General features: G+C 37.7%; 1 protein-coding gene across 2 annotated transcripts; it reads left to right on the forward strand.

The window, feature by feature from the left end:
- Positions 1 to 4,071: 4,071 nt before the first annotated feature.
- Positions 4,072 to 23,186, forward strand: CBLL1 (Cbl proto-oncogene like 1). 2 transcript variants are annotated; one of them, XM_079785767.1, is made up of 6 exons: positions 4,072 to 5,727; positions 10,117 to 10,284; positions 13,838 to 13,935; positions 14,341 to 14,424; positions 16,032 to 16,105; positions 18,373 to 23,186. In XM_079785767.1, exons 1-6 carry the CDS (start codon positions 5,715 to 5,717, stop codon positions 19,409 to 19,411), a joined length of 1,476 nt encoding a protein of 491 aa, XP_079641893.1. In that variant the 5' UTR covers positions 4,072 to 5,714; the 3' UTR covers positions 19,412 to 23,186. The 2 variants fall into 2 exon arrangements, with proteins under 2 accessions (XP_079641893.1, XP_079641892.1); XM_079785766.1 differs by having other exon boundaries at positions 4,082 to 5,727; positions 13,835 to 13,935.
- The last annotated feature ends 1,587 nt before the right edge of the window (positions 23,187 to 24,773 follow it).

The following is a 24,773-nucleotide window of genomic DNA, read 5'->3' on the forward strand; positions in this document are numbered from 1 at the left end:
GGGTCCCGGGTTCGATTCTGGTCAAGGGCACATGCCCGGGTTGCGGGCTCAATCCCTAGTGGGTGGCGTGCAGGAGGCAGCCAATCAATGATTCTCTCATCACTGATGTTTCTATCTCTCTCTCCCTCTTTCTTCCTCTCTGAAATGAATTAAAAAAATAAAAGAATGAGTTAGAGAAGGCTTGATGGAGAAAGTGGCATATGAACAAGTGTCTTGTTAGATAGGTAGGTTTAAGATGGGAATACAAATCCATGCCTGATATTTTCCTCAACTGAAGGACTGGTAGGTATTAAATCTACTATCAAGAAATCGTTTTGGGGAGAATCCAAGATGGCTGCAGAATAGGTGGAAGCTACACTCACCTGCTCCAGTTCCAAACTGGATTTACAGCTAAATTATAGAGCAATCAACTTGAATAACCAACTGAAAGCTAGCTGAAATGAAATTATAAGGATTTACAGAAGAAGCCACATAGACACTGGTAAGAAGGGTGGAGATGCAGAAAGGACTGGCCCCAGAACCCCCATGTGGCAGGTGAGAAGCTCGAGGGATATCTCGGCTACAAAACCCTTCCTCTCTGAAATCAATAAAAATATATTTTTAAAAAAAGTACCAATATCCACATCACAGGGGTATCAGAAGAAGAAGAAAGTAAGCAAGGCACAGAGTACCTGTTGGCTGAAAACAGTACCATAATGGCTGAAAACTTCCCTAAACTGGTGAAGGAAAAAGGCACATAAATTCAGGAAGCATAGAGAGTCCATATCAAGAAGACACCCACACCAAGACACATCATAATTAAAATACCAAAGGTTAAAGACCAAGAGAGAATCTTAAGGCCATAACAAGAGACAGAAAAATTCACTACATAATAATAAAGGGATTGATCCAACAAGAGGCTATGACTCTTGTACTAATATGCACCCAACATGGGAGCGCTAAATATATGAAGAAAATATTCATGGACATATGGACATTGAGAGATCACAACAATATAATCATAGTAGGGGATTTTAACACTCCATTGATATCAATGGAGAGATCTTTCAGACAAAAAAATCTACAGGGAACAGCAACCTTAAACACTACACTGAATCAGATTAATATAACTGATATTTACAGAACATTTCATCCCAAAGGAGCAGAATATACATTCTTCTCAAGCACACATGGAACATTATCGAATATAAACCACATTTGTTAGGACACAATATAAGTCTTAATAAATTCCTGAAGACTGAAATCATATCAAGCATCTTCTCTGATCACATTCGTCTGAAACTATAAATCAACTACAATTAAAAAATTGAAAAACATTCCAACACCTGGAGGCTAAATAGCATGTTATTAAACAACTAGTAGCCTGTGCATGAATACGTGCACCAGTAGCTTGCTGCTGCCCTCCAGTAGCTCTCCACCCATTGCCTCGCCCTCCTGTAGCTTCCTCTACCCCCCTACACCTGGCCCCCCTCTCATAGCTTGCTACCCTGCCCCCTCCTGTAGCTCTCTGCCGCCCACTTGTAGCTCGATGCCCCACCCTCCTGCTGATCCGTGATCTGGTCATTACGCTGTCGGTCATTATGAATCAAGGCGTAACGACCATTTGCATATTACATCTTTATTATATAGGATGAATGGGTTAACAATGAGATCAATGAAGAAATAAAAACTTCTTGGAAACAAATTAAAATGAGCACAAAAGAACCCAAAATCTATTGGGCACAGTAAAAGGAGTCCTGAGAAGGAAGTTCATAGCATTAAAGACCTACCTCAAGAAACAAGAAAAATCTCAAATAAACAATCTAACCCTACAACTAAAAGAATTAGAAAGGGAACAACGAGAAAAGCCCAGAGTTCAGTAGACGGAAGGAATTAATAAAGATCAGAGCAGAAATAAATGACATAGAGACTAAAAGAACAATATAAAAGATCAATGATGAACCTTCAACCACACACTAAGAAACACAGAGAGAAGACCCATATAAATAAAATCAGAAATGAAAGAGAAGTAACAATTGACGTCACAGAAATACAAAGGATTGTAAGAAAATACTATGAACAACTATATGACAGCAAATTGGACAACATGGGTGAAATGGACAAATTCCTTGAAACAAACAATCTTCTAATACTCAATCAAGAAGAATCAGAAAACCTGAATAGGCTGATAACAACTAATGAAATGGAAGCAGAAATCAAAAGACTCCCAGCAAACAAACAAAAGTCCTGGAACAAATAGCTTTCTCAGGTGAGTTTTATCAAATATTCAAAGAAGAACTAATACCTATCCTTCTCAAACTATTACAAAAATTCAAGAGGAGGGAAGATTTACAAGGTCTTTTTACAAGCCAGCATTATTCTAATTCCAAAATCAGGCAAAGAAACTACAAAGAAAGTTACAGGCCTGATGAGCATAGATGCTAAAATCCTCAACAAAATATTAGCAAATTAGACCCAGCAATACATTAAAGAGATCATATACCATGGCCAAGTGGGATTTATTCCAGGATGCAAGGCTAGTATAATATCTGCAAATCAATAAATGTGATACATTACATAAACCAAATGAAAGGAACTCTGGCTTTTCAGTCAATTGTTTTTCTCTTATATGTAACAGTATTAATTCACCACCCCCCCCCCCCATTTAAGATTTGCTCATTGCTTTTTAATATATCACTCTAAATTATGTCATTTATATATCATGCTAGATTTTGTTCATATGTTCCATAACTGTTACTTTGAAAACTTACTCTTCAAGGTTCTTTACAATTATATCTTCTATTTTTCAGTACTTAAAAGCATGGATCAACAGTACAACTCAAGCTGATCAATGTCCTCTCTAGAAGCTATAATGACTTTCATGTCTGTGCTGTTCCTCTTTCCTGTTTGAGATGCCTCTTTCATTGCTCTCCTCTTTAAATCCTACCTGTTAATGAAGGCTCAGCTTAAATCCCCCCAGAATGCTTACTTAACTATCCTCAGTCCTACTGCTCATTATTTTCTCTGAATGTAGGTAGCACTGCATTCCCTCAAAACACACAGAACTTAATTATGTGTTTTTAATTATTTCTACAAATGCTAGCCTGTGTGGTACTTGAGTTAGGGACTATTATTTATACAGTTCTTACTTTCTGCAGTCTTAGGCACTACAGAGTGACACAACTGAAAGAGCATGAAGGAGATGAAGGTTCATGTCCTGCCCGTGTATTGAGGAGTTTTGAACAAGTTCTTGGAAAACAAGCTCTCTGATACCATCCTATATTTCTCATGGCATAAATAGTGCTATGTAAATGGAAAGCTAGCAAAACATCTTGAAGAACATTGGCTTGTAATTCATGAGATAGCAGGTGTGTCACTAAGATGAAAATATGCACCTCAGTGCTTCAGATTGTCTATCATGATGATGTTTTGTTTTTATAAAGCTTAGGATAGTACCATGCTATAAAATAAATGTGAATGTCAACTTTCAATAAAGCAACTGGGACTGATTATAGCATGCAGGTCATCAACAACAGATACCAGAGTGTGGTAGTAAAATATAAGTCTGTGTATAGTTTCACTTATCAATTTAGGTAAAGAGAATAATTTGTCACACTATTACTGCACTGGTAAGTGAGGCAATTAGGATTAAGGGAGAAATGAATATAAAGCACAGATGCTAAAGCAATGCATGAAAACAACAGATGCCAAATCAAATAAGTCAACAAATGTTTATCTAACATTTTATCTACAGGGAATCTAAAATAAGTGAGTCTTCTCTCAGTAAATTTTCATAACTTGATGGACCATACAACGCTGACAAAACTTCTGATTTACTTATTATGTAAAATGCAGTTTGAAGGTTCTTTTTCATTGTAATTCTTTAAATATTAGCATCAGTGGACACTGATATTATTCAGAACCTGGATTTGCATCAATCTGAAGCATGGCCCATAGGCTAAAATTGAGAATAGGAAAAATAAAAAGAGCTCTTTCAGGGTGAAAACTACCTTCTTTCATACCCCAAATTGGTGAAATGTCTGATCACATCAGTACTGTATAATCTCCAAAACAAAAAACAAGCCCAGCAATTGAAAGCATCTTGTAAACCACGTAGTAATTCATAAATTTACATTTTAAAAGTTACCTTGAGGCAGAGGTAACTTTGATTCATAATTGCCCTTAGTGTGAATGTACTTAATAACTTGTTTATAAAGCTGCAGACAGAATGGGCGTGTCTTTTAAAAGATCCCAGTGAAACCGAGTAACAGAACACGGATAGTACTGATGATCGTATTATTGAAGACTGTTACTGAGTTACCTATACAGATAGAGCACATTGCTGCCCATACGCTATTCGGAATTCTCTGCCACGAAAAACATTTCTGTAAAGAGGTCAATATCATCTCTTATTTCTCTGGGAAGTCTGGCACCGAAAGCGTGAACAACCCAGGAATGATGTCGTCACCAAGGGAGGACAAGAATAGAACCCAAATCCCTAGACTCCCCAGCTTGTGTTTTCCACTAATTGTGCTCCTTTCTATTCATTCACGGGCATCAAGTGTAAAGGGTTGGAGAAGGGAGTGGGCACAAGTGAGCCAGGTCCGCGAGGTGGAGGCTGCGTTGAAGTTCCCCGGGAGCCACCCCTCTTTGGCACTTCCCTTTGTTTTGGGCCGAGAAAGATGAAAGCGGCAGCAGCCATAAACCCCTGGGACCAAGAACTGGAACTAGGTACTGCCAGTTGTGGTAACTCTCTCTTCCTCATTTTTAGGCCTTTCCCTTTTTTTAACCTCTCCCTTCCCGCCAGCCCTAAACGCTCCCCCCACTCACCCGGCGTCTGTCCGCCCCGTCAGCCCCTCCGCACTGACGGCGGGGGGTCCCCTCCCGGCGGCAGCGCTGCCCGCGCCTCTGGCCCCAGCCTGCGTCCAGCCCTTGGGAGACGCGCGCTGGGGCTTCCTAGCGGCGCGAGCGTCTTTCCGCTGGAACTGGAACGCTAGGCGAGCGTTATCAATGGGCTGCAATGGTTAGAAACTTAAGAGGTGGGAACCGGGCCTGTGCAAGCTTCTCCCGACAAAGCGACCTGTAGACAATAAGCCTGGAGCCCTGCTCTCTAAGCTGGGCGCCCCACACAGCTCAGCCATCCTCTGGGCAACGACCTCCCCGCGGAGGACACCTTCCCAAGCGCGCGTGTTTACACTTTTCCCGGACCGGGGGGAGGAGCCGGGCGCTCAGCGACCCCGGGGGATTCCAAACCGTTGCTCCGCCCGCGGGGTGGGGCCAGCCCAACGGCCGAGCCTGCGCAGTGGGCCTGGCTGGCTCAAGGGCTCCGGCGTACTCGAAGTCCCAGAATGCAACGCACCGCGGAGGCGGGCTTCCGCCTTACCTGCCGCGAGCGCCTTTCACCGGCTACTCCCGCTCTCCCCCTACCCCGGTTCCCGTCGGCCTCCTTCCCACAGTTCAAGGCTACTTTCCCTCGAAGCCCGTGAGCAGGAGCCCTAGCAACCTCAACCTCGAAGCTCTTCGCGTACTCCGCTCGCTCTTCCTCGCCTGAACTATGCCTGACTCCCTCACCGGAGTTGGGTAGCGCACGCGAGAGAACGTAGCCCTCGGAAGCCGAGGCCGGGGCCACCAGGTCGCACTTCCGCCTCCCTGGGCTCCGGAAGGTAGAGCGCACGCGCTCCCTGCGACTCCGGCGCGGTTGACTTCCGCTCCCACTGTGCTCTGCGAGCCGAATCATGGATCACACTGGTAAGGAGGCGGAGGCAGTGAGGGGTCCCGGTACCAAGCCCCCTTGGCCGGCCTGGGACTGGTCGCCTAGCGGGCACAGGGGCGTTGTGCTCGCCCTACAGCCCTGGGGTGTGGCGGTGAGAAAGGAATCTCACAGAACCCTCCCCGTGCCCGGCGAGCGCCTGCTGCTTCCCGGCCTACTCTCCGGTGTGGTACCCACAGCCTCGGTGCCGGCAGTAGCCGCCTCTTGTCTGGCTCTGCTGAGCTCCGAGCCCGAAGTGCGGGCGGCGCGGGCCCTGTGGGGAGGAGAGAGCGCTGGGTGCTCTGCCTTGCATTCTGGGGACTGGCGGGTAGATTCCAATCTCGGAGTCGGGGAAGCCTTGGTCTGCTGGGGAGCCGATGCGCGAGAGGCTTGGAGACTTCCTGCTGTCTCGGTCCGCTTTGGGCGGCTGCTCCCGTGGTCTCCGCCGGTCGTTAACTGCATCTCCGGTCCTTCGTGGACTAGAGGTGGGAGAAGGGAATGGGATGTGGCTTTCGGAATGATACTCGGATCAGCTTTTCCACCTAAACCCAAAGCACGCTCCGTGCGTCGGCTGTGGTCCTTACTCATCATTTGGGTACATTTACAAAGGAGAGCTTAAAATCAAGACATTCACATCCCTTTCTCCAAGTAATGGTTCCACTCTTCGTTATGTGTGTTTTTTTTTGGCTTTTGCTTCCTTGTGGCTTTTGGTTTGGAGTTAAAAAGTGCTCCATATAGTTGTGTCAGCCATATGGCAAGGAGGGAAAATGGGCTTTTCCCTGTACTAAGTGTTGGTTGGGATGTCTTCAATGACCAAACAAATATATTTATATGCCAGATACCTGTAGGCCTGGGGATGGGATGATAGAATGGTAAACAAGACGGAGTAAGGTATTGCTGTCATAGAGATTACATTCTATTGGGGGAGACACAAATTTTAAAGATCCCCAATTTACAGATCATAAGTTCTTTGAAGACAATAAACGGATGCTGTAGTAAAGACTAACTGGGAAGGCCCTTCAGACAGGGTGGTCAGGGAAGGTATTTTCTGTAAGGGTTACATTTATAATTTCAGATCTGAGGGGTGAGACGAAGCCAGCTGTGGAATAAATCTGTGGAGGAAAGCAAGTACAAAGACAAATAGGAAAAAAATAGAGAAGACCAGTTGGCTGCAACTTAGCTATTAGCAAGAGGGAAAGAGTTCTAGGCTGAGATGGGAAAGGAGGGGAGGAGTCAGGCTGTGCAAGACTTTGAAGGCCATTGCAAAGATTTGAATTTTAAGTGCAATATGAAGCCATTGAACAGAAGCGAGGAGAAACATAATCTTTTAAAAATATAATAGGCTCTATGGAGAATGGTATAAGAGAGGGAGGTAAGAATAATAGAAGATAGACAGGTTAGGAGTTGATTGCAGCAAACTAGAAGGGAGGCTTGGTTTAGTAAAGGTGGCTCTGTTTAGTAAAAATGGAAATGGGTAGATTCAATAAATATTTCGGTGATAGTACTTAAACACGTACTGATGGATTGGTTTGGATATATGTGAGAGAAAGGAGAGAGACCTATGTTTTTGGTTTGAGTTGGGAAAAACTTGGGAGAAAAACAAACTTTTTTAAGGGGTAGAGGTGATTCATGGGAATTTGGGAACAAGATTTTGGACTGCTAAATAAGAGATATACATTGAGAGTCATGCAAGGGGAGATGTAAAAAGAAAGATTTGAGCTGAAAAGCACATATTTGGGACTTGTACTGCATAGTTGATATTTTAAGATATGAGGATGGACAAGATTACTTAAGGAAAGAGAATACAGAAGAGACGAGGTCCTAGACCCCAGGCTCTAAGGAACTCTCATACTAGTTTGGAAATATAGAATTGAAAGTCTGGAATCTTGATGTTAGAGTAGTAAACATCTAATGTTAGCAAAATATTTCTCATTTGAGCCTATTACTAGAAATGGAAGTCAAACCCCATCCACAGTTTAGAGAATATTGTGTTAAGTTATAATATGGGTGGGTGTGTACTGATTATTTGGTATCCTAATTCTCCTAAATGAAAAAGTTGCCTAAGAAAGTGAATGTCATCCTAACACGAAAATATTCACCGATGAGCTGACCACTTAAAAAAATTAGTTCCTACTAGATAATCCCTGCTGCTTAACACTAGCTTCTTTTCTATTCCTTTAGTTAATATTGTTATATCCTTGATGTTTCATATCAGGCAGCAGTATCATAGTTAATATTGTTATATCCTTGATGTTTCATATCAGGCAGCAGTATCAAATGCTTATATAGATTGTGATTACAAAGCTTACAAAAGAATCAGGTTTTCATGAAATTCATAAACTATTTGAGTTACAAATAAAATCATTGGCAAGTGAGGAAATGCCTGTTAGCCAATTAATTGAAGACATTATGATATGATAGACATCTCAGAAGAATGATTTTAATAATAAAGGATTGAGAGATGCCCTTGAAATGGATGAAACCCTCGAATGTTATACAGAAATGAGATTTTTATGATCATGCTAAAAAAGTCAAACATAATGAAGGCTACCCTGTGGTGCCCTAATAGAATTTTGCTGGAAAAATTACTCTAAGAAACTTGTAGTTAACACTTGATTCATTCTTTGCTCATTCTAAGAATTAGCACTTAGTTGTAAGTGTAGCCTAAATTTTGTAAAATATTTCTTGGTCCCTTTAAAATTCTAAATATACTTAAAAAACTATATAATATAAAATTGTTATTCTTTGTTAAAGTAGATTTACCTTAAATGGCCAGTTATATCCTTAGTTCTCACTTTCTTTGTAATATCCAAAGACTTTTGCTATTATGGGCTTTGTGTTTTTAGTTATATTCAAAAGGAAATTGTGCTGTCTGTTCTGATTCTTAATAAACCAAAAAACCCAAGACAGATCCAGAATGAGCAGGCAGTGATATATTAAAGAGGCAGCAGGCTCTTGAAAGTATTGGTAGACTAAGCAAGTATCAGTAGTGACTTCAAGTGTTCAGGGTGATTATGTAAAAAGGACTTGGAATGTTGGTATTTTGATCATTCACCAAGGTAAAACCATTAAGAGTCCTTTTAATATCTGAAGGGAAAATTTGAACTGTTAACTCTCTGTCTACAACTTGCTTTTTAATTATTGGAAAATTAGGAATACCTTTGAGCAAAAAAAAAAAAATTTCATCTGTCTTTTGGCTATTGCATTGCTTGTAGGTAGTTATATTTAAATAAGCAACTAGTGTGAAAGCAGATGAAATACATTATTCAACTCAAATACATTTAGTGAAGTGTTGAAAGTTGGGTTTATCTGAACTCAAGATTTTAGCTGTCCATGTAATTCCTTTTCCATGAATTTTGTAAGTAATAGTAGAAAGGAGAATGAAAGATATTTAAATTATTAAGGATCCCTTTCATTTCCTACTTTGTGGTATTTCCCTTCCTGTCTTTAATAGGTAGAGGTAATTTTTGTATTGTAATATCTTGTCATAGACTTGAAAAGGTGACTTTCAAGCTTTCAAATGGAGTCAGTTCTATGAAATAATGCTACTGTTATTCATGGGATGAGTTAATTTATTTCTTAATCAATAACAAGAAGGCACTTAGAAAGTGTCAGTTGTTTAGATGTAGTTGAAGTGCAGAAACCTTGCATCTTCCTAAACTAATTTTCCATTACAATGCTGATTAAGAATAAGAGTCATATGTGAACATATAGAAATGTTACAGTGCGGATACATTATTGCATCTTTCTACTAGTAAATGGTATGACAATTTTTACTATGTTTCCAAATGCGTTTTAGAAAAACCATTTTACACTTAAGGTAATAATCATCTTCCTTAAACTAAACTTCAATTTAATGCATTATTTACTTTTACCATTGTCAGTGTTAGTTTTGTGTTTTCAGTTTTATTGATTGCCCTGATGTAGATTCAGTTTACTAAATTTATTGAGTGCCTACTTTGCATGCTTGATGGAGACGGGGAAGCTTTTCTTTCTATTTCTCCTTCTCCTTTCTCTTACTTTTTCTTTTAAAATATCTCTTATAGTTACTTTAAGACAGAAGTTCTTACCTTGGGCTTATGGAGAGTTTTATGTTTCTATAAACTCCTCTGGAATTATATGAAAAATTTTATTGTCTACATTTTTAGGGAGAGTTCTATAACTTTTGTCAACTTTTTGAAAGGTTCCATGTCTCAAAAAGCATTTTATTAAGGGTTTATCCAAAATAGAGAAAATTAGCATTTAAACTTATATAACAAAATATTTAAAATCTGAACCCAGATATTCAAACCTTGATAATGTTGGATATGCCGCTTTAATACCTGTAATAGAATAATCTTCAAAAAGAAAAACTAACAGAAATTACAACTTTTTTCCCCCTAACATAGACAATGAGTTACAAGGCACTAATAGTTCTGGATCATTGGGTGGTCTTGATGTTCGAAGAAGAATTCCTATAAAGCTCATCTCCAAACAAGGGAACAAAGCCAAAGCTGCACCTCGCACGCCAAGGACTATAAACAGAATGCCTGCAAAGGCTCCACCTGGTGATGAAGGTAATTTGAACTAAGAAGTCTTTTTGTTGTATCCATTTCCACCAAATAATTCACGTGATTTTGCTTGTTTATACATACCTTTTAAAAATCTTACATACTCTCTTCACTCCTCAGTCTTACTGATGTCTCATTGTGGCATGTTGTATTTTTCTGTCCCTTTATAAATACAGGTGGGCAAAAGTAAGTCTATGATGGTTCGTATGGAAAATAATGCAATAATTAATAAGTAATAATACAATAAAAATAAAAGTAAAATAATATTAAAAGTAAAATTGTCCCTCTTTCCCCCCCACAACTATTCTCTCCCATTACTTGTCTCCCCCAAACTGATCTGCTGTAACATTTTTATATTTACTTTTTTCATGTAGAACTGCCCCTTTTTTCACATTATTTTGCCTTCTTAGTACATACAGATATACCTCATTTAACAAAATAGGTTTAGATATTTCATTTATCAATAACTTATTTAACAATTTTTCCAAATTTTTGCTGTTAAAAACAGTGTTGCCATAATTATCCTTGTACATATACCTTAGTATATATACTTTGTAGAATTTAAACTTTGCATGATTTGGGCATTTTAGAACTTGATGGATACTGTGCATTTTAGAACTTGACATATATTTTCAAGTGGCTATTCAAAAACAGTACATCATTTTATACTTTCACACACCAATATTAGTACATACTATTAACCTTTCAAAAATTTTGTTTTTTTATGCATTTTTAAAATTATGAGTGGGATTGTATATCTCTTCATAGTATTGGTCATTTCTTTTACCTAGGAGATTTACCTGTTTATATCCTTTTCCAATTTCATTTTCTGTTTGGTTGCCTTTCTCTTGATTTTTATGAGTTCATTGTAAATTAATAAAATTGGCCCTTTGTCTATATTACGTATATTCCCCATCTGTCTTGAATTTTATATATAAAACTAGAAGCCTGGTGCATGGATTCCTGCACATTGAAAGTAAATTAATTAGAAGGTGGTGGGGCGGGACTGGGCGAGATGGGCCGGGCTGGTGGCACTTGGGACGGTGCCGGGACTCGAAGGGCATCTACGGAGTGAGGGGAGTCCCTCCAGCAGGTGGGGTCCCTCGGCCAGGCCTGCGGGGATTGTGCCAAAACAGCAGTCTGACATCCCCTGAGGGGTCCTGGAGTGCGAGAGGATACTCTGCAAAGTTGCTGTCATTCAGCAGCTCCTGCGTTGAGCATCTGCCCCCGGTGGTCATTGCACATCATAGCTACCGGTAGAACAGTTGCTGAGGCTTTTATATATATAGATTTTTGTTATAGAAGATTCTAGGTAGCAGATATCTAGTCTTTTCTGTTATGACTTCTAGGTTTTATGACTTTCTTAGAAAGGCTTTTCCCATATTCCATGAATATAAAACAGTTTTCCCATTTTACCCTTATACAGGGTCAGCAAACTATGGCCTGTGGGCCAAATAAAGTTTTATTGGAACATAGCTAAGCCCATTCATTTAGGTATTGTTTACGGCTGCTTTCACAGTATATTGGCATAGCTGAGTAATTGCATAAATAAGTGTTTACTTATATGGAATTTTACAGAAAGTTTGTTGACCTCTGCTTTGGAATATTATGGATGATATGTATTTTGTTACTTAAAATAAAAAAGTGGAACCTGGGTTTATTTATTTTCTCTATAAAACAGCCAGCTATGTGTCCCAACTATTAAAAAATCTGTCTTGTTGAATTGGAATCCCACTGTTACCATAGTATGTTAAATTTCTATTAGTATTTGTATCTATTTCTAGATTTTCTATTCTAGACATCTGTCTATATACCTTTTTTAGAATCAAATTGTTTTAATTGTGCCTTATATTATGGTTCCCTTTATTATAGAATTTCTCTTCCTATCTGAACAAGTATTTGAAGTCAAATGTTATAAATCGTGGTAGTAGAACTTAGGGCTGCTGCTACATTATCAGTAACTAGATTCTTCCCCTTTGGCCTTTTTGTTTTTTTTAAAACTACACAGTAATGTACATATCTTGTAATCCAAACAATACAAAAAAGCTAAAATCGCCCTTCTACACTTTTCCTCTCAGGTATCCCTTCATCTTTCCCTCTCCACCCAAGCCCACATCCTTTTTTAGGGGGAACTACCATTACCAGTCTCTCTCTTAATAGAGCAAACTGAGGCTGAAGATAATTTTTGGATACATTCGATTCACCTATTTGGGGTAAAAATTGTTCATTTCCCCCCCCCCTCCCCCCACGCACGCCCTCCCAGGCATTGTTCAAAATATGGAGTTTTGGGTGCCAGTATGGTACAAATATGCAAATATATATATGATTTAATGATAGATGGCAGTGTCGGTTAAACTACTCTGAAAAATGATAATGTACTCCTAATTTCATTGGCTGTTGTTCTCAATTTTTTGAGTTTTAGATAAATAAGAAAAATTGATTTTTTTATTTTGAGTTTTAGATGACACTGGTTTTTATAAGGTATAAATGAGCCATATAAGAGCCTAAGTTTACTCAGTTGTAACTTTCAGGGACACTCTTTGAACTTTACATTTGGTTGGAAATAATTAGATAGCAGTACACTGGAGTGTCTATATTAGCTTTAAACATTTTTTGCATCGCTCTGTGTCCATCTGTCTGTCCTATCCTGGTTTGTCCTTGTGTGTTTGTATACAGGTGCTGTAATTTAGCCATATGGGTAAAGTTAAAAACTTGTGTTTCTATATTTACCAGTTCTAGGGCCAAAAGAGTTGTGAGAAGCCTAGCACTTTGGAGGGATAGATTTGTCTTCTTAGTTTTACTTTAGTTAATTGGATTCTACCTAGAATCCCTATCAGACTGTTCATTTGGTTCTTCTGTATGAGATGAGAGGATTACCATCAACCTTTTCAATAGGTCAGAAAAATTGAATTCATGCAATCTTCATATTGCTATGCAGTATTGGAGAGTATACTTGTGAATAGATATGATATGGCTTTTTCTGTTTGAGTGATTAAGGAGTGGTTTTAATTTGAAGGATGAGGTATCGATATGTTGATGTTTCTAAAATCAGGCTCAGTTTAAGGCTGAAGAAGGAAGATACCTAATTTACTAAGTCATAAGAAGAAAATTTGCAGAATTTTTTGTGTTTCATTATATCCTTTTATCCTCTTGTAGCATGATACTTTTGTAGTGGATCAAAGTAAATGATATACTAGTATATCTTGAAAATTTGTGTGATAAACATGATGACAGTAATTAGTAAAGTTTTATACTAGAAATAGTTGGGTCAGTAATAAGAGCACTTGAATGGGAATGAAGAGATCTGAGGTCTGTTCCTAGCTCTGCCACTTACCTTCTCTGTGTTGTTACAGTCCCCTTAATACAATATTTTCTATTATGAAGTAAGAGAGTTGGACTGCGTGATCACTAAGATAATTTCTAGCAGATGTTGAAACTAGTCTTGATTATCTTGTTCATAGAAGAGCTTTGAAAAGAATCAGGGAACAGGCCTATTTTACCTTGTAATGAAATTTTGAGATATGAAAAGTTAATAAATAACCCTTTCTTTTCTCAGAAGGATTTGATTATAATGAAAAAGAACGGTATGACTGTAAAGGGGGTGAACTATTTGGAAATCAACGAAGATTTCCTGGACACCTTTTTTGGGACTTTCAGGTATGACCAAAATAAAAGCATTTATTAGAGCAATAAGATACTTTAACTATTTTATTAGAGCAATGGAGGGTACATAAAGAATGGCATGAACTTTTATTATAGCTGTGTCTTTCAGCACACACAATTTATTTATTAATGTCCTATTTCCACCATTTCCAAAAATAATTTGAAACATTTTTTACTAAAGTCAAGTAAAATAAAAAAACACACGTTAACACTAAGAAAAAAGAAACAACAAAAAACTGGTAGCACAGCCATTAGTGCGGAATATGTGAGGATATCAAGAAACTTTTATTTCTAATTGTCTTAACAACATTTATAAAATTTCAATTCATTGTGTAAATTATAGGTATGATTTTTTAAGAAATGCTTAAAAAGGAAATTATAATTATATCATTTCAACAGATAAACATCCTAGGTGAAAAGGATGATACCCCAGTTCATTTCTGTGACAAATGTGGATTGCCTATTAAGATCTATGGGCGAATGGTAAGTATAATTAAATTGAATTCTATTTTATAAATGTGAACATTTTTGTAGAGGTAAGATTCTGAAATTTAAGTAGATCGGTTTTTCGCTGTTTAATAACAAGTTTGTGACATTTAAAATAAATGTGAGGTTCTGGCTGGGTAGCTCAGTTGGTTAGAGCGTTGTCCTGATACGCCAAGGTTGTGGGTTCGATACCCAGTCTGGTCAGGGCACATACAAGAAACAACCAATGAATGCATAAATAAGTGGAACAACAAATCGATATTTTTCTCTTCTTCCTCCTCTTCTCTTTCTTTCTCCCCCCTGCCTCACGCCCCCTCCCACTACCTCCTTTTCTTTTCCTCACTTTCTAAAATCAATAAAATAAAATAATTTTTTAAAAAGTGATATAGCTAAGGGAAATTTTGGGATAATAATGCATTTTAATATAATTACCTTGACCAACTCTAGAATTGCTTGTAAAGTACTAATTAAGGGAACTAACTTCTGAAAACGAAATAATTTTTTTGGCCTGTTTGATACCTGTTAGTTTATATTTATTCTGTTTATTAAGGAAAAATGCTTTTATTTTTCTTGGTACAATAAAATCAGTTACTTATTTTGGAAGGCTATAATTTTTAATGTAAAACTGAATCAATTATATTTTTATTTCTGAGAATTTAATTCTAATAATTAAAATAAGTTATAACCCTGATTGTAATTTTATAGTATTTTTGGCATATTCTCCTTTTTAAAAAGGTAGTTTTACATTTGTGTTCAGGAAAAGAAAAATTGAATTCAATAATATATTTGTGATGGTAGAGAGCATTGATTGTGAACTGTTGCTTTGCTGTATGACATAGCTAAATAACCATAATGGGCTGTGAGTTTTAAAATGGCCTAACATTGTTTTTCTACATCCTGATTTATTTTTAGATTTTTATAAGTTTACTAGAGGCCTGATGCACAAAAATTCGTGCAAGAGTAGGCCTTCCTTCCCCCGGCACCTGGGACCCAGGCTTCCCTCGGGCCACCCCCAGGCACCCGGGGTCCAGGCTGGCTTCCCTCCAGCCCCGGCTTTGTCAGGAATGACGTCCGGTCTAATTAGCATATTACCCTTTTATTATAGATTATAGTAAGGCTAACAGGAAAAACTGCTGCTTATGTTAAATGTAGGAGATATTTGTTATCTTAGTGCTTTGGAATAGTTTCAGGAGGAACAGGATAAGATAAAACATGGTTACATTACTTTTCAGGAGCTTTTAACCCATAGGGACCATGATGAAATTTAGAGGGTTTATACCTTCAGGAAGTTTAACCCTTTGCACTCGCTTGCTTTTTTCTCGATTCCTTTATTCTAATGCTAACCGTGTCAAGTCACACACGACATCCGAGTGCAAAAGGATAAGTGAATGTGCATGTATACATTTATTGGGCCAGAGTTTTCATCACATTCTCAAAGGACTTGTGACTGAAAAAGGCTATTGCTTTTGTATAATTAGTACTTAATAAATGCTCATTTTAACAAACAGTTCTCAAATGTCTATGTTTAGGTTACTGTTCTTACTGTTATTTTAAAAAATATTTTAATTTTGTTCTAAAATGTGTCACTATATCTCTGTTTACAGATTCCATGCAAGCATGTTTTTTGCTATGACTGTGCTATTTTACATGAAAAAAAGGGAGATAAGATGTGTCCAGGGTAAGATTATCATTAAATTTTTAAATAATAAAGCTTGTGCTGTAAATTTATAATCTTAATTAAAGGTCAGCGGCAGCATGTCAGTTGGCTACTCTTTCTCTGTGAGCTCAGAGTTGGCCTTAGCCTTCTCCTTAGGATAGGGCTAGGTAGCTGTTATCAATTAATTCAGATTGGCCAAAATGACAAAATAGATTTGTCATCACAAAATTTGTTATAAGCCAAAAATAGTTATTTTATTGTTTTGATGGGACACTAGAGAGGTAGTATTGCATAGTAGCAATTGAGAGTAGCAAAGACTTTGGAATTAGAATTCTTGGGTTCAAATTCCTTTTCTACCTTTTGTTAGCTATGTGATATAGACTGTTTCTTTATCTATAAAATAGAGCTAATAATAGTATTTGCATCCTTGGATTATTATTAGAATTAAGTGAGTATATATATGGTACCTAGCATATAGTAAGTACATATGTAAATATAAGCTCTTATTTATTACTTTCAAATCTGGTTATTTTGTCTTGAGTGTATCTTAGAACACCATCATGACATAGACTCAGATCTAAGTTATGAAGAGCTAGAGGTATTGGTTCATACTGATCTATATTGGAATGGTGTTGAAGGATCCAGATTAAATTAGGAATTTGATATTAATATGGAATCCTGATAGAAGGCTTTGAGGAATTGAGGAAAGCTTTGAGAGAAACTTCTTTGTCCTAGATTCCTTCTAAATGTGTCAGAAGCTGTCCTAAGAGTTACACTTTTTTTGGTTGATAGCAAAGCCCTGGACAGTTGTAAGGGATGATTTCCTTTTGTGGTGTAGGAAGTTTGGCATCACTGAGAGAGAGAGGATGATTCATTGACAAGTCATTAAAACTGATTTTCTTGGCATGTTTTTATTTAGCTCTTTAAAGTCACAGATTGTGAATCTGTAATATGAGTGTAAAGAATATTTCTTCCCTAGAATTATAATTCAGAAGAATTATACAACTAAAAGTGCATAATGTAACTCCAGTAAGCTCCTCACCGGTTGATCCTTTGCTACTTAGAACATAAGCCTATCTAGATTAACAGACCCAGATCTGAGAAGTGTGTCAAAAGACCATTAAAAGGAAGCCTATTAGTTTCAAGAAGGAGTGCTAGCCTTACAGCAAGTATGGAAATATAGACTCAACTCAAAAATCAAGAATATAAAGCCATTTAATAGTGTCAAATTACCTGGCATACATATTCAATGATAATACCTTATAGTTATACATATATAGTGTTCAGTGATTAAATACTGTCATTTTCATTGTTCCATTGATCTTAAGGATATCTCAGACTAAGTAGATATAAAAACATTGAGTTAGGTAGAATAGATGCTTTAACCCAGTGGTCGGCAAACTCATTAGTCAACAGAGCCGCAGTTTGCCGACCACTGCTTTAACCCATTTTATAGATGAAGAAACAGACATTAAATGACTTCTCCAAAATTACAGAGCCAGTACCAGATCCTAATTCTTCTGATTCCTAGTTTAGTCCTCTCTCCACTATTTCAGAAGACACTAAAGGCAAGAGTGGGTTAAATATAGAGAATGAAGAATAGTTATAATTTTGACCCTGAGTTGTTAAAATACTGAGTTTAAATTAGTGCTTACAATTTAGAAAGGCAGGAGTATGTAATAACTTTTTAGTAGTAAATTTGACCATCCAGAAAGATCCCTTCCTTAAGAGACTTGATAGCCAGGGTTTGAATTTAAATTTTGTGTTGTTTAATGTTAAGAACCCAGATAATTAAGATGATCTTACTTGTTTTTGTAGTCCTTGTAGCATCTCCTACTTAGTGTCTTCCACTTAGTATTATTTCCTCAGCAAATTCTTGTTGCTCAGTAAATATAGTACAAGTTTGAATCTATGATTATGACATTTGGTTTGGTCCCCCCCTCCCCCCCCCTTTTTTTTTTGGTAAGTGGATAGAAAGCATAGACTTGTTAGAGAAAATCAGGTAAATTCTAGGTCTTGGGCAGAATAAGGTCTTTTCTTAAAACATATTCTATTTGATACACTTTCAGTTTTGTATTGAGAGTTCTGAAGTTGATAGAAATGCTGATGCTTAATAGTGAACAAAAAACAAAGTGGGAAAGGTTAAAGGTTCACTTACAGTATAATTTTTAATTGTGAACTTTTGCAAGTTTCCCATAAATTTAAAAAATAAAGCATGTCTTTGAAATTAAGTGCATTATTTTTAAAGTCTGTTTTAGTAAATCAGTTTTTTTCTTCTTCTAATTTAGGTGTAGTGATCCTGTGCAGCGAATTGAGCAGTGTACACGTGGTTCTCTCTTCATGTGTAGCATTGTTCAAGGGTGCAAGAGAACGTATTTGTCTCAGAGAGACTTACAGGCTCATATCAACCACCGCCATATGAGAGCTGGAAAACCTGTTACCCGAGCTTCACTTGAAAATGTTCATCCTCCTATTGCCCCACCACCAGCTGAAATCCCTGATCGTTTTATAATGCCGCCAGACAAGCACCATAGTATGAGCCATATTCCGCCAAAGCAGCACATCATGATGCCACCACCTCCTTTGCAACATGTTTCACATGAGCACTATAATCAGCCACATGAGGATATTCGTGCTCCTCCAGCAGAATTGTCCATGGCTCCACCTCCACCTCGTTCGGTCAGTCAGGAAACCTTTCGTATTTCAACAAGAAAACACAGCAATTTAATAACTGTCCCTATTCAGGATGACTCAAATTCAGGTGCTAGAGAACCACCACCTCCTGCCCCAGCACCTGCTCACCATCATCCTGAATATCAGGGTCAACCAGTGGTATCGCACCCTCATCATATTATGCCTCCACAGCAACATTATGCACCACCCCCACCTCCTCCACCACCAATAAGCCATCCAATGCCACATCCTCCCCAGGCTGCAGGTACTCCTCACTTGGTTTATAGCCAAGCTCCTCCTCCTCCAATGACCTCTGCTCCACCACCAATCACCCCTCCCCCTGGACATATCATTGCCCAGATGCCACCTTATATGAATCATCCTCCTCCAGGACCTCCCCCACCTCAACATGGTGGTCCACCTGTTACTGCACCCCCTCCTCATCATTATAATCCTAACTCTTTACCCCAGTTCACTGAAGATCAAGGAACTCTGAGCCCTCCATTTACACAACCAGGAGGAATGAGTCCTGGTATATGGCCTGCACCAAGAGGGCCACCTCCTCCTCCACGAATGCAGGGTCCACCTTCTCAAACCCCACTTCCTGGACCACATCATCCAGATCAGACAAGATATAGACCATATTATCAATGATAAGAGTATTTTGAACTGAAGATATGAAAAAATGTGTAGTCAATCTTTTAATTAAGCTTTGACTGTTCTGGGAAGGAAAAACACCTCTTCCTGAGGTGGCTATAAAACACTTAGGGTCTTATCTCTTAAAATGGTTTTAAATCTTCACCTTAGGATTGATTTCAAGTACTATACTGTAGTGCAGATAAGTGGCTCAGTGGAGCACAACTATATTTTAACAACTTTGTTCCCCTAGTGTGGTAAATTGACCCACAGGTGACCATTTGTAAAAAAAAAATGGAAAATTTTTATTCCACTTTAAAAGGTGTTGCTTTTGTTAAACCCAGTTTCGTTTTTCTTGTGACACATTTTGTTAACCTGTGTAAAAGGATTAAATTTCAATATGGTTGTAAAAATGCTATTTTTATGTGAATTTAAGTGCAACCACATACTGTTTTTTAAAACCATATGTTTTACCACTAATTTCCCAAAGTTACAATAAAATCCTAAAAGTAAAAATCTACTAGAATTTACTGTAAGGCAGACTGTTAAATGATAGAGAATTGCTTCACATTTTAGGCACTGAAATTTTGAGGTTTATTAAGTATATAATGCACTTCACTTGGATGCCTTTTCATTTTAGGCAGGTCAGGAGCTCCAAAATATGTTGAAATTCCAGTATTGAGATATATTTATGTTTGAAATATTAAAGGCATTACTAATTATTTGGAAAGATATGGCCAAAGTAACTGACTACAGTCTCCAAACTGTTAGGGGATGCTGTTATTCATTAATGCTTTTTACTGAATGGTTGGAATCACATAATTCACCACACTTTTTAATCTTAAGTAACATTATATAACTGTTTAAATGGTATTGTTTAGATGAAGGGTGTTCTACTCTGCTCATTGTCTTTAAATATTTAGGGTTGAATAGGCTTTATGTAATTCCTCAGTTCATGTTAGTTTGATCCTGTGCTTAAGTGTGGTCTTGTTTATTGGGGTTTCAATCACAATTTGAATGCCATGGAGGAATTTGAATACTGTATTAATGAAGGACATTCTTGTAGTTACAAACTTGCATTGCTCAGGTTTCATTACTGTGTGATAAGATTTCTTTCTCTAACTTGAAATTTAAAAACTATTAATGATTTCCTTTTTCTTTTATTGATTAAGTGGTCTAAAACTTGGGATATTTTAGCATGGAGTCAACAGTGAAGACTACCAGATGATTTTTTATTGGAGAAAAAGAAGAACTAAATTGTGAATTTCAGTGCTTTATAAGGTGCCTTTAGAGTCAGCCTTTGCATTTTAGGGGCTTGTTATAGTCCAGCTAAGATAACCACTCAGTTTCTACAGAACTCATGTACACTTCATTATTCTTAGGATATATCATTATATATCCTTTGAGTAAACCCCTGTGAAGTATTTCCTTCCCCCTAAAATGGTGCATAATATAAACATGAAATATGTAGTGTGCAGATATCATTTATTGAATAGTTTGTAGTATATACATTTAGAACATTTCTTTTTGACAAAGGGTGAACTGATTGCTATTTACCACTTAATTCTGTCAGATACAGGCAAAACAGTTTCTCATTTTGGATAATCAGATGCAAAGTCATCTATGAACTTAAGAGTTAAAGTTAGAAATAATACAAATGGCCATTTCAACCATGACCAGTTGAAAATAATGAATACACTTTCTTTTAACTGACTTTCCACACCTATCAATTAGAGAATCCAATGTTAATGTAATATTTCTAGTGAGAAAATTTTGTTATTAGAAGCATGGGAGTGAAATAGTGTGAAAAGTTGGTGGGAAGTGCTTCTATCATATTACTGTAGGTACTTGGACTGGTGCAAACTTGATTCCCTTTCATGCCTCTATTTACTAGCCGTTAAAGATCCTATACTATTTGTTTCATGTAATAAGAGAATATCCAAATTTTTGAGAGCTCAATTATTTATGAAGAAGTCTTCTGTTTTTATTGAAATTCGCTAGAGTTGAATGTGGTTTATGAAACCACTTAGCCTATGTACTGGACAAAAAAATTAGTATCATGATAAAAGTACACATGTTAAGAATTCTCATAGGCATTTAAAAGTGATTTATTTTCAGTTAGGTTTAAGAAATATGTTATGCAGGGAGGCAGATCAGATTAATGTGTCCTAGCAGACAAATTTTAAATGTGTTAGACTTGAATTCATCCAGTTATTGTTTGAACGGGGGGGTTGGGGGAGGGGGGTAGTAGAAGGATAACAAAATTACTGTTAGTATTTCTTTCCTTAAAGAAAAAAGATGTGAATTCCAGCTTTATTTCAGGGAAGCCTTTGAAACTATAATGGACATAGTTCTAAATTAAATGTATGTATGTTTCATTATATTGCTCTTAAGACTACTGAGGTGGCAGTTTAATTCTTAAAAACAATAAAATGGAAGCATAAATACTATTTTGACTAAATGAGTTTTTACCTAATGATGACACATTTGGGAGAATGCAGAATTTTTCATGTTTTTATTGATAGAACTTTTACAGTAAAATTATATTCACTTTTGGAGATTAAAACCAGCAAGTTGAATGTTAAATTTCTTCAGTGGCATGTTTGTTCAGAATATTATCTAGTATTTGGGGAAGTAGTTGCAAAGGCCATAAAAAAAAAACAAAAAACCTTTATATCCGTTTTGCCCTGTAAAAACCACTGGCTCAAAATTATTGTGTAAATATTAGCTAGGTAACACTGAAATATAAATGGAAAAGATATTTGCACATATTTTTAAACTCACATAGGGAACTTACCATGTGAAGTATAGTATACAGAGCTGCTTTAGGCTTTGTACTAGAAGAGTGTCTTTCATATACCTTTTTGGAAAAGCTCTGTAGTCCTATCATAAAAATGTCGTGAAAGTCCTGTAAGTACATGGGAAAAACTCACAAATATCTAAAACAAAAGGATGCATTCTAATGATTAGATAAGCCATCAAATTGATATATTGATGTTCAAGTGTGACATAATCATATTCAAACATTTCCTGAAGTGGATGAGTTTTTCACTGGTTTGTAAGTATAATCTCTCATGGCCTTGAATCTAAGCAGAATTTACTTATTGCAATTTATGTACAATCGAATAAAGCAGTATTGGATATCTTAGACTTAAGGGGAGAGGGAGGTAAGCCAGTTAAAATACTTGGTAGTGATACTAATAACATTTGGATTTTGTTTTGATTTATGCTCCTTTTAATTTCCCAGCATTGAGGGAAAGAGTGTTAAAGGAAAAATTTAGTGTTAAAGTTTCGTTGTCGATAAGAATTTTTAGGCATTATTGGATCACAGGATTGAAATGAATAATGATAGGTCATGGGTTTAGCTCTCAATTGGACAGGACCATGTCTTTTTAAAAATCTAGTGTTTTGAAATGTTAATCTATTAACCCCAGAATACCCCATTTCTATTCTAAGTCGTTGTAGGCACCAAGTCTCATATTGCATTTAAATCCATTTCTTATTAATCTACTTTGTAAAAATTGTTCTCCCTTTGCCTTCAGATTGAAAATCCTGCTCTCTTTTCTTGCTGTTACTTTCAAAACCTCTAATTGTTTTAAAATTTGTACTCATTTCACCCTAGCTGTTTTAGCTCTGGATAGAGCGTCGGCCTGTGGACTGAGGGTCCTGGGTTCGATTCCAGTCAAGGGCGCATGCCTGGGTTGCAGGTTTGATCCCCAGTAGGGGCCGCACAGGAGCCAGCTGATCAATGATTCTCATCATTGATGTTTCTATTTCTCCCTCTCCCTTCCTCTCTGAAAACAATAAAAATATTTTTAGAAAATAAATAAAATTTGTACTTGTTTAAATTACATGAGTGATGCATCTTTGGGGAAAATAAAGCTAAAAAACCCCTTTACCACTGATACAATGAACATTTCCCTTCCAGAGATAAGTACTACTATAACTTAAGTGTCTACCTAGCTAATAATTTTAGTTATAGAGCTGACATCTAAATAGGCTCCATGCTCTGGTTAAGCATCCTAATCCATGGTAAATGTAGTATTTCACGATCTCTATTCAATAAATATATACTGAGCACCTACTGTCTGGGATATAAAGATTAATTCATCGTTCAGGTATTTATATGCCAGATGCTATTCTACACTTGGGTTGCACGAGTCTCTAGAGACAGACAACTAACAAATATATAAGTATGGTAAAATCCTATGGGATAAAATAAAAGTCAAGATAATTTGGTGGTAGATTTGCAACTTTATATATTAGCGTGGTTTGGGTAGAACTCAAAATAAATTTGGGCAAAGATATAAGTAGGTGAGAGCCATGCACATAACATGGGGCATAACTTTCCAGCATGTAAGGGTCTTACTAGTAAAAGGGAGATTGCACTGACATATTTGAGGAGCAGTAAGGAGATTGGAGTGGGATGGGTGAGATGAGTGGTAGGAGGTCAGAGAGATAATAATAGAATGGGGAGATCATAGGCTTTCTAGGTCATGGTAGGACGTGGACCTTCCTCTAATATGGGAAGACATTGTGAGGTTCTGATCAAAGGAGTGAAATATCTGGCTCTTTTAAAAGAATTATTTTGGGTCCATCTGGCATGGCTCAGTGGTTGAGCATCAAACTATGATCCAGGAGGTCATGGTTCGATTCCTGGTTGGAGCACATGCCTGGGTTGCGGGCTCGATCCCCAGTGTGAGGCATGCAGGAGGCAGCCGATCAATGATTCTCATCATTAATGTTTATCTCTCTCCCTCTCCCTCTCTGAAATCAATAAAAATATTTTTTAAAAAATAAAAAATAGAAGTATTTTGTCTTTTGTTGAGAAAAGATGAGGGAGACAAAGATAGGTCAGTCAAAAGTTTGCTTTAACAGTTTACACAAGATTAGCATTGTAGGTATCAAGAAGTGGGTGACTGGTGGAAGGATGTATATGTATACATACACATGTATAATCTATCCTATATAATAAAGTGGCAATATGCAAATTGACCCTCACACCATAATGCCGTCACAAGATAGCGTGCACAGTGGGGGCGGGGCAGCGGGGTTGGGGCCGACGGCTGCTCAGCATGGCTTCCACCAGGGTTCCTGCAGCCCCGTGGGGGCAGGGCCCGGCCCAGAGGCGGGGCATCAGGGCAGCACTCGAGGTCTCGGGGCCATCCTGCAGCACGCCAGCCACATGGGGTGGGACTCTGGGACTTGGGGCGGTCCCATGGCGCGGGGGGCGGGGAAGAGGGGTCCCAGGTCTCGCGCAATTTCGCGCAACAGGTCACTAGTATATATATACATATAAAAGCCTAAGCAACCGATATGACCAGTTGACCAGAACGACCGGTCGCTATGATGTGCACTGACCACCAGGGGGCAGACGCTC

Source organism: Cnephaeus nilssonii (genome assembly GCF_951640355.1).
Source record: "Cnephaeus nilssonii genome assembly, chromosome: 12".
Classification (NCBI taxonomy): domain Eukaryota; kingdom Metazoa; phylum Chordata; class Mammalia; order Chiroptera; family Vespertilionidae; genus Cnephaeus; species Cnephaeus nilssonii.